Source organism: Argiope bruennichi, chromosome 7 (genome assembly GCF_947563725.1).
Source record: "Argiope bruennichi chromosome 7, qqArgBrue1.1, whole genome shotgun sequence".
Taxonomy (NCBI): Eukaryota; Metazoa; Arthropoda; class Arachnida; order Araneae; family Araneidae; genus Argiope; species Argiope bruennichi.
The window spans coordinates 48,787,191-48,801,649 of record NC_079157.1 but is presented as its reverse complement, the minus strand read 5'-3'; the positions used below and the strand labels follow the sequence as shown (position 1 = coordinate 48,801,649).

The 14,459-nt window shown below is 30.9% G+C and overlaps 1 protein-coding gene across 1 annotated transcript in view; it reads left to right on the top strand.

The window, feature by feature from the left end:
- Nucleotides 1-11,281, top strand: part of LOC129976201 (neurogenic locus Notch protein-like) — a 68,354-nt gene extending 57,073 nt beyond the window's left edge. The window contains exons 17-21 of the mRNA XM_056089650.1: nucleotides 1,288-1,407; nucleotides 2,782-2,922; nucleotides 7,876-8,034; nucleotides 8,188-8,281; nucleotides 11,064-11,281. Coding sequence (XP_055945625.1) covers nucleotides 1,288-1,407; nucleotides 2,782-2,922; nucleotides 7,876-8,034; nucleotides 8,188-8,281; nucleotides 11,064-11,076 — 527 coding nt within the window. The 3' untranslated portion in view covers nucleotides 11,077-11,281. The remainder of the gene's footprint in view (nucleotides 1-1,287; nucleotides 1,408-2,781; nucleotides 2,923-7,875; nucleotides 8,035-8,187; nucleotides 8,282-11,063) is intronic.
- The last annotated feature ends 3,178 nt before the right edge of the window (nucleotides 11,282-14,459 follow it).

Sequence of the window (14,459 nt, the reverse complement as noted above, 5' to 3'; positions counted from 1 at the left end):
CATGTATGATGACAAGCTAATATTACATAAGTGTAAGACTGTTAAATTAGCATTGTTTTGTGCAGCAAAATTCAGAAGATAGATGAACTGCACATTTGCGTTTTTGATAGCGCTATGATATCAAGAAATTGACCTCCATTATAATGATTCATGTATCCAATGAATGGAACTTAGATAAAGCAATTAAAATACATATATAAGACTGTAAGACAATTAAAATAGCGCGGTTTTAATTCTTGACAATTTGGAGAAATCATGGACAGAAATTATATGTAAAGATTTATCTGGAATTAAATATTAACAATACCCGGCTAACCAACTGATTGAAAAAGATTAGTAATTAAATATTCTGATGATAAATTGTGTCTTTTGCTAAATCACAAAATATTGCTAAAACGAGTCAGCCGTCTATTTTTTTAAATAGTTTTTTGCTTTGAGACAAATAGTAATAATTACTTCCATAAATTTACATCGTTTCATTTACCATTACATTAAACATTTCTTGCTCAAGCAATTAAGAAAATTTTTCGTTAACTAAATAAATTAGTTTGAGAAAAGAGAAAACAAAAGGAACATTGCATCGCAATATGCCATAGAAAACCTGGTCATTGCATATATATTCTGCTAAAAATATTGCTGCATTGAAAAATGGCAGTCGACTTTCCATGGCCGAATGGTCATAGCACTGGTCTCTTAATCAAGAGATTGTAAGTTCGAATCCCGCTAGAGACAATGCGTTTCACAGTTTGTGTAAATATTTAATTCCTTGATTTTATGTCTTCCTTTATTTCATGTTCCAGAAGATTCTGGACATTTCTTTAGTTTACCAGACAAGTGTTCTGAACTTTTCTTACTGTCTCCAGAAAAGTATTCTGGAACTTTCCCTGCTAGTATAAAAGCAGAGGATCTGTTGGTCACTGTGTTCTGAGTTGAGTTAATAAATTGGTTTAGTTCTACTTCTTGTGTGTTTTATTGAGTTCCACACTAAAGTACCTACGTGGCAATATATATATATATAGTAGAATCTAATTTTATATTATTTTCTTTTAATTTGGTTGGAATTTGCAAACTGGACACATGAAAGGAAGTAGAGAGAATAGTAAGCATTTTGAACGTTCATATGTTGAAATGAAAAGAATGCAAGCATTTTAGAATTATTTTTAATTGTAGTTTTGCTTCGAATTATCGCTTGAAATGTTATATCATTGTAAAAATTAAGCATATCTTTTTTAATGGAGTAAGTTTTATGGTCCATTTAAATGAGTATATTTTCTAATTCTTCCTTAGGGTGTGACTGCGAACCTCCTGACATGAGAGGAATCGGCTCTGTGTGTCTCTTTGAGGAATCCAAAAAAGTGTGCCATTGTCCAGTAGGTTACAAAAGTCCCAAAAATGACTTCTGCGAAGGTAAGGCATATGACTCTTTAATATAAAATCAATGATGATGTGATTATTAGAATAACTAGGGAAAGAAATCTGTTGCAACACGTTTTGCACATACATATGCCAACAATGATTTCAAATCTCGTAAAAACTAAAGTTACCGTTTCCCGCCAAAAGGGTCAAATCGTGCAAAAACATTTAAAAGTCGCCAATGTCCGCAATCTTGCAAATAAGGCTGTTAATCCAAATTTAGAATTTTCGAATTATAGAAAAATTAGTTGAATTACTATGTTTGGCGAGTCATCGCCATAAAAAAATCTAGTTTGGTGATGCTGCCGTATATTATAGTCTAATACACACACGCAGCACGCACGCACGCACGCACACACACACAAACACTATATATATATATATATATATATATATATATATATATAATATAATATAATATAATATACACACGTGCGCATAAGACTTTTCTGAACTAAAACTCCTTGATCTTTAAGACTTCAGCTATTTGAGGCGTAATGCCTTTGCAATACAGATCAAAATGCTATCAGAGCGGTTTTTTTTATTTTATTTTATTTATGAGATAACTTGAAAAAATATTATTAATTTTTGAGGAAAATAAGCACATTTTGAAGAATTTCTATAGTTTTTCTCCAAGTTTAAATGAGAAAACAGAAAGTGAAAAATCAGATAATTACGTATTAAAATGTTATTAGAGAATAGAGTCGGTTTTAGTTATGAAAAAAGCCTATTAGCGTGCGATCTTTTTTTTTTTGATGGGTGGCAATTAATGGCTGGTAAGCGGTTAAGTCATTACAAAAATATTTCAAACAGAATAATAAGATCTTAAGAGAATACTTTGACCCGCTCAAAGGCATACAGAAATCTTGAATGACCGGAACGCCACCACGGCATTAATGGAATATCGGTTGAGTCCTAAAGATCATCACCGGCCACGGTACAATCCCTCCCGTAGAAGGCACGTCCTTTCATCGTTAAAGGATAGTCAAACCCACATATTTTTGTTTCCGCCAAGGTAGCAAAAAACAACCATTATATTGGAAGCTTCTTATCCCTTGAGGTGATTACCGGTTAGGGATAAATTGTATAATCAATATATTTTCCTAAATATTATTTTCTTTGGAAATAACTAGAAAATTAGACATCAGACATTGATAATTTGTTTCAATTAAAATTCACTATATTTGATTTTAAAAGTAAATATTAAAAGGTGAAAACCTTTTTATATTGATTCATTTCAACATTTAATAAATATATTTTAATAACACTTCTTGCATTTGATTTTTTATTAGTCACCATTAAATAAATTATTTAAGTTCATCTTTTCGTATAGAATTTCTGAATAAACCTTTTAACTATTTCTTCCAGATATCAACGAATGTTTAAACTCGTCGTCTTGTCCAGCCAATACCGAGTGCTTTAATCTTCCAGGATCTTACAGGTGCGAATGTAAGAAAGGATTCAAAGTGTCCAACCCTACTCTAGATCCAAAGCAATTCGGATGCGAAGGTACAGGAGATTTCCATGTTAATGTTTATTTACAACTAGGTACTTCATTAGTCATAATAAACGAACCAATAGAATTCATAGCAGTGAAAGGATTTTCTCTAAAAAATCTTAGATTTTTCACATTTAATCACATTAATTTCACATTAAAAAATCTTAGATTTTTCAGTCACAGATTCTTTCAGTAAATTTTTAACGATTGCTTACCCAATAATAAACTAGGATTTTCCATTTAATTTTTTTTCCCTTCAGATTTAAGAATAAGATACGGTTGCTAACTTAATTTTTTCGGTGATTAATCACCAAATGTGTTATTTTTGACAATTTTTATTACATTCTTAAAAAGGATTTGTTAACGTTTCCTGCGACCATCTATAATGGAGAACTTTTGGTAAGAAATCACATCCAGTTCTTAAAACTTCCTGCTACTGTACTTTCTGAGTCTTCATTTTAAAAAAATGCAAGAATCTTTCTGTGGCTCAAGCTTTCAATATTAAAACATGTAAAGTTAAAATATATGTGTCGATACCTTTTACCCACAGTTCTTTTGTGATATATTGCTATTCTTTATTATGTTAATAAACTAATATGAAACAATTTTCATGCCCTGTTATCAGAGTTTGGTTAATTAGAGTATTCCCTAAGATTATCTTTGGCGATATTGTAGTGATCGTAGCGCCATCTTTTATTCATGTCATTCTAAAGCGCTACCTATCTACTTTCCCTAATACAATCTATGTTAATACTTCTCCCGGGGAATCCCCGTTCTGTGTATACGTGCGATAAGCAGCTATGTTCCGATAGTTGTTAGTGTAATAAAGAGTTTATTTTTCTAAAAGCGATGAAATGCTTTATACAACACTCTGCATGAACATCACCACAAATAATGAAATAGCCAATGTAATTAGTTTCCCCGAAACTTTATGGCAGACTCTCTAAGTAAAGTCTAATCCCCTACCCTCACCCCACCCCCGCTTATAATTATAACTCTTGAGTAAGACCGCGCAGCTTTGCATATCATTAACGAATAATAGTTACGAAATATAGATCCTTGGCTAAAAGCGAACAGTTTTACTAAATATATCGTGTGAATATGTATTTGGAACACTTTTTTGCCAATCGAATAGAGCTAAAATTTGACACAAAAATATAATTGTATTCACAACATACCGAATTTAATTGATTTAAAGCCTTTTTTTTTTTTTTTTTTTTTTTTTTTTTTGAGTTTCAACGTTTACAAGCATACGAAAGTATATAACAATAGATGCTTAACCCTTTGACAGATTTAAATTAAAATTTGTTAAGAATCTATATTTTATATTCTAAGCTTGTGTACCAAATTTTACATTCTTAGCTCTTTACATTTTGGAGTTATAGAGTTCACTTGTAATCGAACAGTCAGACAGACATGTTTCCTGTGAAAGATTACATTTGAATTTACAATCCGTCTAGCTCAAATCGTTTTCCATGTACTCAAACAGACATAAAACAAAAATGTGTTTCTCGAAGTCAAGGAAGTCTGAAACGTGGAGATAAGTCAGAATCTTGAGTTGGAAATTTTTGGCGATTTCAATACTTCTTATATACTTCAAATGCTGAAAAAACAAGTAATATAAAAAAAAATTCTTTTAAGTCAATTTCTACTTTCGCAAGAATTGAACTCGCATTCTTCACCTTCACGTGAAAAATACTGAAATCCTTGCATTTTATCGATTGAGCTACTGCCTGTTGATTTCAATTTTCATAAAAAAACTCTATTTAAAGTATTAAAACTTAATTAAATTTAATAATTAATTAATTAATATTTAAAATAAAACTGTATTAAGATCACTACAAGTTTTAAAAAATGTATTTGAACTTGAATGGAATAAAAAGTATTTTATTAACAATTGAAAATTTGAGCAAGATTTATAAATATATATAGGGAGAGTGTGAACTAATAGTAGGAATTGAAAAAGAAAAAAAATACGCAAAAACCTTGTTGTGGATCAAAATTTCAATATCAAAATATATAAAAGTTAGAACATAACTTTGATACCTTTCTTCCATAGTCTTTATTACTATATTGCTATTCTTCATTATGTTAATAATCATTCATGAACCGATTTTTATTTGCCCATTTGATTAATTAGTGTACCGCCACAGATTATCTTTGACTATACAATGAAATGAGAAGGACTGACAAATGGGATCACTAATTTACAAATAAATTGTTCGCTGTCAAAACAAATTATAATTTAAAATAAACAAATGGCCTTATTTAAAAAGAAAGAAATGGTATTAAATCAAATATAAGCATGTTGATGTAGTCAAAAAGTTTTAGAAATAGAAATACAAGGCCTGTACTTTAACAGAAAGTAAATAAAACCTATGAAGTTTGCCACCAGTATCCCAGTGTAAAAAAACTGAGTGTTAATACGGCAAATAAAATTTTTCTGTTCTTTGTAACTCTCTTGACATTTTATTTATTCAAGTATAAATTGAAGTGATCTTTTGATTACATTCAATACTTTAGAATGATAAAATCATGCTAGTGTTATTTCAGAAAGAATGCAGAATTATTCAAATAAGATGATACAAATATTGAGATTTAACAACTTCAACTTTCCATTTTCAGGGCTAGACATTAAACGATAATGCGATAATGGGTATTCATTGGTGGAAATAAAGCGGGACGGCCAAGGACGATTTTACCTTTAAACAATAGACTCCAAGTGCCATAGTAATGGCTCATTATTCCATTAGATGGAACTGCGGTCTGTCCATCTGTTATCTATTCATCGAGAAAAGTGAGAAAACAGGATGAGATAAATTTCTTGAAGTTCAAAATTGATTCAACAATTATAGTTATTTCTTAAAAAACAATTACCGTGGGTCGTAGGGCTCCAGCTCAGGATTCATCGTCATCATCCGATCATGATTAAAATTTACAAGATACTTTCTAAAAGCCTTTTATAAACAGGTGGTAATCAAATAAACTGAAAAGATCAAATGCAATTTATGAAGTAATCCCACAAGCAATTAAATAAAATTTTAGAATTTTCCCAAAGAGCTTTTCCACTTTTTCATATACGAGGACTAAAGCAAGTATTGTAATCGACAAAAAAATTCAAATTCCTGATTTCGACGAATTTCCATATTTCAAAACTCCTTGAATTCGAAAAACAGATTTTTGTGATTATATCTGTTTCTAACCCCCGGGGGGCACCTCGAAATGAGGATGAGATGCTTCCGGTATGGTGGTTGGATCTCGCCACCCTGGTGGGTATATACATAGGCGGGAGATCTGGCTCCTCCCATCGATGAAGAGACGTACTTCCTTCGGGAAGGGTTCTTCCGTGGCCGGTGATAGCCCTTAGGTCTCAACCACAGTTTCCGCCAATGTTGCTATTATGTCGGTCCGGTCATTCAGTACTATTTATCCGTATGCCTTCGGACGGGTCGGAGAGTCGGTGATCTGACTATATCTGTTTCTGTATGTACACATTATCTCAAAACGATTTGAGTGGGTGAAATATGCCTAATAGAGCCAGACTGACGAAATTTGGTATATAAGCTTAAGGTTGAATTTGAAGATTTCTGTCAAATTTTGAACGAAATCTATTCAGAAAAGTTTGTCTGAATACAAGTAAACGCAATCAATGCAAAACGCTAAGGGCTGTATAAAATTTGGTTGGGGGATTTAACACCCCGATTCAGATGATTCTTGTCAACTCTTTAACGAATCTTGCAAAGAGTTAACCAATCTGTCGGTCTGTACTTTCGCATGTTTGTAGACGCAATAACTGATAAGCGTAATGAACTTAAATCAATAAATTCCGGTATCTGATCTTGTGACCATTATTTTTTCATCCCAAAATTTTGGTTCTGATCACTAGAAAAAAGGAAGTATAAAATACATATTTTTACGATCGTTCAGTAAAAATGCTAGATTTACGCCAAAAATCTATATTTCGCCAAAAGTTACAAACGGGCTTGTTTAGATATATCTACTACCTTTTAAAATTCATTTTATTATAAGTTTGTGAGTACGCAAACTAAAAGATACAACGAACTAGAGCTATAAAATTTAGTACGTAGATTTTATACCAAAACTCATTTTGACGAAATCTGTCAGTAAAATATCTGTTGTCTTCCACATTCGTGCATGAAAGCACTGTTAAAATCTGAAACAGCTCTGTCAATAGAATTTGGTATATATTTTATGACTAAAATTGTACATATCGATTAAAATTTTAGATCAAATCTATTAATTGACTGACTATCTACTGGTATTTCTATTTACGGTATCAATATTTATGTAAATGTGATCGCCCATATAAGTAAAACACTAGTTATATAAATTTCTAAATGTTGTTTTGACATCAAAATTTCAGATCTCTATAAGCTAGGATAGAAACTTAACAATGGAAAGAAATATTGCTCTAAAATTAATAATTTTCTTATTTCTAACACGACTCTAAGCCTAAAACTTACTATAGTTGGAAATTTAGACGGGACAATTTTTCGTTTACTCATTTTTTCTTCCATTAAAGGGCACCTCAGATATGATGATGAGATTGGAAATGATATTTTCAGATATCAGATATAATATACTCAGATATAACATTAAGATGAGAAGCTTCCGGTATGGTGATTGGTTCCTGCCTCCTAGGTGGAACATAAATAGTGTAGGATTGGCTACCTCCTACCGATAATAGGACGCGCATTCTACAGGAGATGTTGTACTGTGGTCGGTGATGGCCCTGAGGACACAACATTAGTTCCCACCAATGCTATCGCAGTGGTCTGGTAATTCAGATCTTCCCGTGTGCCTTAGTGGCGGGTCGGAGTTGCCAATTTATGGATTTTCTAAGTTCTCCAGATTCAGAAAAAATTTTTGAAAAATCCCATATTCTTGTCAGAGTAGATGCAAAATCACAATTTTTTTTCTGACGATATTTTTCTTCTTGACAGATATAAACGAATGCAGCGACAACCCCTGCACCGGTTCCAACACAGTTTGCATAAACACTCTGGGTAGCTATGATTGTCAGTGTAAAAACGGATACTACCCTACGTCGGCTATATCAGGCCCCTATTACAATCCAAAGTATGCTACTTGCAACAAAGAAGGTAAGAAATGTATTTCCATTAATAAAATGAATTTGTTCATAAAGATATTGATTGAATAGTTGAATGGCCCAGTTCTTTGGAAGCATATTTGAAATTTTTTATCAGTCAGTCGGCAATCAATATTTTAAATAAGTGGATTTTAATTCGTTTCAGAAACTCAGTGGCGTGGTGCTTCTATAGCATTGGGCGTCATCCTATCGATAGGAATTATAGGACTTGGAAGTTACATATTTTACCAAAGAAAAATGTAAGATATACATTCAAGTTTTTTTTTCTAATCTTTTTTATGTAAATAATTTTTGCGCATACCTGTAATACAATGATTTAAATTTTTCTCAATCTATGTTAAGTAAGAAAGCAGCAAGAATTTTAACGATCCATGTAAATATTTAACAGCACTTGGGAGATTAAAGAAAAGTAATTACTTGACATTTCAATTTGTGATTCATTTTTAATTCTTTTAGATACCATAGATTTTTGTTATCAATTTTTCATTTTGGAAAACTATAATTTCCATAAGTCTTGTTCTTCTGCGCTCTTACAAAATAAATTTCGGAATGTTGTTGCTATTTTTTCAAAGTTCCAGCTAACTTTCAAAATGAACTAGACTGTTTATTTTGACAGTGGTGTGAGAACATACATTTTTAATTACGTATTACATAATATGTATTTAATTTAACGCAAACTTTTTATTTATAGCTAAATATTTAGTATCATAAAAAATGGCCATTTTTTTATTCTATAGGAACAAAGCCGGATAATTTCTTTCCAATAAAAGAAACAAGCCGGCTTTGGGATCAGGTTGTTCGCCTAGATATTGACTTTTTAGGCCATTAAACCATCAATATGGAATACATATTTTTCTCCTTATTATATGATACAATAAAAAAACGAACTGAATCAATGTATTTAAACATTACTATTGGTTGGAAATCTAAAAGTGTATATAAAAAAAACTGAAAATCATATTTCAGAGTAAAGGTTCAAAGGAAGCAATTTTTTAACCTTAATTTTAGCATTGGCAAAACCACAAGATTTAATGATGACGTCGTGTTCGCGTTACCACGAAAAGGGGGTGCAGTAGCTTCTGAGGCTAAAGAGCCCCAAGCACCCGAGGGCATAAGTCTGACTCCTAGCTCATATGAAGATGAAACTCGCACATTCTCTTGCACAACCCCTTTTTACAGGTGGGCACATTCATACACCTTACAGATAGAACACAGATGAAGAACAATCATGCCCGAACCAGGATTCGAACCCGGAAGCCCAGATCACGGAGAAGATGCGCTACCCCTATGCAAGGACACCGGCACAAGATTTAATATTTTAATAGATACATCTGAATTTCATCATAATATTAAAAACAAATTGTGTATTTCATTTAAAAGAAATTATTAAAAATAAAGAACAAATTGTTCAGAAATGAAATTAATATATTAAAAAGTTAATTTTTTTTAGTTTTAAGTTAATGTAAAAACCAGCTTTATGGAATTACAGTTTTGGAAGATAAGATCATCAGTTTCTATAAATAATAACGATTGCCCATCTGACGACGGTTGTCTATTTTCGTCCTCGATTAAGTTTCTGTTTGAAGTCTATTACTTTATTTCTTTTGCATCTTCTTTTCTTTGTCTGAATGGAGCTTTTATTGACAAGGATAGCCCTCTCCACAGTATTTCTAAATAATATTTTACAACTATACTAAAGCGATAGTTGTAAGCGATTAGCGAAGCGTTGAATCAAGTTGAACTGCAAAAACATTCAGTGTAGGAATTAAGTAAGCTATATACGTTAGCGTTTTATATATAGAGAATCAAAACAATTGAATGCGAAATTTCCTCGGAAAAAGAACAAAAAATGGACTTGCGACATTTTCAAAATAAATGGTTCTATATATAACAGATTTCCGTGATCATATCTGTTAATTAAAATTAATCTTAATGAAATGAAATCAAAAATTAAATCAAATATATTAAGATCTTAAATTAAATCAAATGTAGGTAAGACTAGTGGAAGTAGGTTGCTACATCATCATCATAGCTCTGCCAACTTGCTATAGAGTCCTCTGTGACGAATTACACCATCAGTTTTTCAGATAAACTCATGTAAACAATGTGTTAAATCATTCGCCCTTATACCGGAGGTATGAAAGGGAATTATTTATTTTATCAGCCACCTAGGTTTATTTATCGATTTTCAGATTATGCCAAGATCGGCAAACTCCATTATATATAAGTTGCCTCGATGTTTGCATTCTCCAGTTTACTTGGCAATTAGAGTGCGACAAAATCACCAACGCTGAGTCACCAATTGCCAATTTGGCGGTTGTTTGCTTTTTTTGGCGATTCATCGTTGAGACAATAAAAATAAACAAGGCCGGCGTCCTGGCATAGGGGTAGCGCATCTTTCCCGTGTTCTGGGTGTCCCGGGATCGAGTCCCGGTTTGGGCATGGTTGTTCTCCCGTTGTTCTACCTGTGAGATGTGTGAATGTGCCCTCCTGTAAAAAGGGGTTGTGCAAGCGAATGAGTGATGCGTGAGTAGTCAAGTCGTACTCTTGGCCCAAGTTGGCTCTACGATAAAAACAAGAGGCGCTCTCCCTTAGGCTTAAATCGGCTGTCTTCGAACAGCGGACTTGTCCGTGGCAAATGCCATAAGAAACAACAACAAAATAAACAAGTACCAAAGGATGTACATATTCAGCATCACCCACAAATGATTTTTTTTACAATCCATTATTAAAGGAAGCAAGACAAAATTGTTAATGAAGAGCTTCATCATCATTTAATTCTACATTAATTTTTAATAAACACTATAAGAGAAATTAAAATTTCTTGAAATTACACACATGACATGTTAAAAAAGATAATCCCAGATGGGTATTCGAATATATTTTATGATTATCGCTGATCTGTTTCGGATAGAAAGTGTTTCAGGTCTCAATGTTGATTAATTTTGTATAATATTCTTATTTTAAAACTTATATGTTTGTAGAAACAATTTACGAATTCAATTCTTCTTTTATTTTTAGGTACAGGAGATAATTACAGGGAACGAATCAAACGAAATCGCAATCGTTCATATGATTACAGTACGAAGTTATCGAAATTACTCAGGAAAATGAATCTTCATCAACAAAGAACATTATTTGTTTCCTGAGGTGATACGCTTAGCTTCAGGATCTTCATTTTGTATACAAAACTGAAATATTTATGGATGTCTTTGTTATAATACATATTTTAAATCATTGTTGCATCGTTTTTACTTTCTCAAATAAGATTTAGAGAATTTTATGTTTAGTCATCATCAAAAAGTTGCAGTAACAGATTTTTGACAAAATAGAATCAAAATATCACATAAATGTGAAATCTCTGTGTATACCCACCCAAGTACATGTGAGTACAATCATACCTAATATCATGTACAGTCGCGAGGGGAGGGGGGAGGAACCGCCCTGTTTTATTCTGCTGTCGATCATTGTATAGAAAAAGTAAAAATATCCTTTTAAAGCTACTATCGTATTTGAAAAGATATGACACTTGTCTACATATTTAAAATTGTACAAACTTTGTAATCTCCTATGGCAACCTCCTTTTTTTTCTTTTTTTTTTTTTTTTAATGCTATGGATTAGTTTTCCCATGAAAAAATTACTATGCTTTGATAACATTGGGAGATATTTGGAATTTTTTCGCTAAGGGATTGTTTTCATATTTAAATGTCTAAGATTTATACATTCTCTCATTAATCCTTACCTCTTTATTTAATACAAGAATCTTTAAGAATATGTATCTTACGAAAAACATTTTTTTTTTTTTTTTTTTTTTTTTTTTTTTTTTTTATGATTGTACAGCGAAGAGTGCCAGTATAAAATTGAATGGCTTATTTTTTTCCCACAACTCTACATAAATCATATGTGTCTGACAACGATAAAAAAATATATTTACCCAGTTGAAATGAATTTTAGAATATGATATTAATACAGAAATTACAGGTTCAGTAACAAATTTTGAACATAATATGGGCAAGACGAGGAGGTTCAAATATTTCTTTTTCTATATATCTGAAACACATTATATATTGTAAGTTCTGGTCTTCTTTGACAACCAGCTAGCTCCCCGGGAATATTAGTTTTATTTAATATTAATTGAAAATCTTATGCATAATTTGATATTCATATTCATAATTCCCTCAATAAAAAATTTTAAGCATCAAATTGTAACAAACATTAAAGCTGTGCTACTTTAATAGTTTTATAACTCTTTAGTTTATTGCATATATAAATCTTCATAATGTAGTTCCATGGCATCATAATACTATTGAAAACTTAAATGTCTGGGTAATAAATTTCAAACTGCACTTTATCTTCTATTGTAATAAAGCTTCATTTTCTGATTTTTTATGTGCACTTTTTTTAACTTTCAACGTTAGAAGAAAATCATGCTAAATGAAATTTTTGAATAAACAATGAAAATGGTTTGAATGTCATCAAAATAAAAATTATTATTGAAAATTATATATTTTTTAAAATTGTCAAAATCTAAGAAAGAAAATACATGGCAACTAAATTAGTGTCATTAAGAAAACAGTGCTTATATTTTTAAATAGTTTTAAAAAAATTATATATATATATATAATATAATCTTCTTCTATGTCTGTAAGCACCATCAGATACACATTTTGCTTTATCAGTAATAACATATCATTTACTTAATGCTATATGAAAGTAGTCTTTTATATAGAAATTTTATTTTTACCTCAATAAACATCCATATATATCCTTGTAACACAATACCTATAAAATTGCCTGATAATCTCACAATAACTTTTTGTGCAATTTCCTAAATATGCCTCATAGTAATTTTTTAAAGTTATATCTTTTTTGCCTGCTGTTTTTCAATCACTTCTATTGAACATACCCTTCAATTTTTATTTATTTATTTATTTACCATTAGGCTTAATAACGCATCTGTGAAAGTGTTAAATATGTATTATTTTTGTGTCTGCGTTATTGCGATTATAAGTGAAAATGAATTTTGAAAATATCATGATAATTTAACGAAAACTAGATTGGCAATAAACAATCTTTATTAAATAGACATTTTTTTTTCTCATATTCAATCTGCACTAAGAAGTATTGCAATCATCGAAATATTGAATTTCGAGATATTATTGAATCGCCAAATTTCAAACCTCTCTAAGGCTAAAACAGAAGAAGAGGGAAATTTATGACTCCCCGTCGGTGAGCATGCAAAGACAATTAATTTAACAAACGCTGAAAGCTAAATTCAAGAAAATTCACTAAAGTCTAACTGCATATATGTATCACATTTTTCGCAAAATTTTGAAATAGGAGCTCTGTCTTACTGTTTGTAATTAAATATGATTATTTAAAATTGCGAAAGATAAGATGAATGAAATACGGAATGTAGTTTTATCACAATATTTGTTTTGTTTAACAGTGTGATACTGACGATTTCTCACAAAATTATTTTTAAGCTTCAAATTGTAACAGAAATCAAAACCGTATTAATTTAATAGTTTTAATAGTTAATAGTTTTTTTTAGTTAATATGCAAAAATGTAATTGTCTGATTCTGTCTTTGGAAAATTACGGTTAATTATAACTTTTTTTATTTGTCTTAACTACATAGACATTAAACAGAATCCTTCTTCTTGAGCTTCCAACATCAGAAGAAAACCACGCGATTAAATATCTGGTGAAACAACGAAAGCAGTTTGAATTGGAAGACAACAATGTAATTTATTATTTAAAATTAAACAAAAAGTATTTTTAAGAAATTGCCAAAATTCAGAAGAAAAAAAAACTTGCACCAAAATTAAATTGGTATCATGAATGAAATTTTTTTTTTCGAGTCTTAAAAAGCTTAAAAATAGTTTTGCGCTGTTGTATTTTCGGGAATAAACAGAAATAAACACCAAAATTTTGTTTAATTTTTCACTAAACTAAAATTCCAATCGAAATTTTTTTAAAAAAATTACCACGAGGCGCATATTTTTATCACTTAGTGTATGTTCTATTGCCAACTTTGATGATCTAGATCTGTTACAAGAATAAATAAGCACACATTCGTCTTTATTATTAACTAGCCGCCTTTGGCGACCAGCTGGTTTTCCGAGAATATTGATTATATTTGTTTTTAGATCAAATCTTTTTAGATATAATTTCACATCCATGATTCTGCCAAATTGTCCGATACTAAATCCGTATCATTTTAATTAGCTTACTGACTTTATGTTTATTGGGTACATGAACCATTATTATTGAACAATGAATCATTTATTGTGTATATTTCTAATGGATACTGTCCCACAACATCATAGCGCTATTAAAACGCTAAAAGTCCGGTTCATCATCTAAATTTCACGATATTATATTTAATTTTTCTTTCATCATTTAAACTGCACA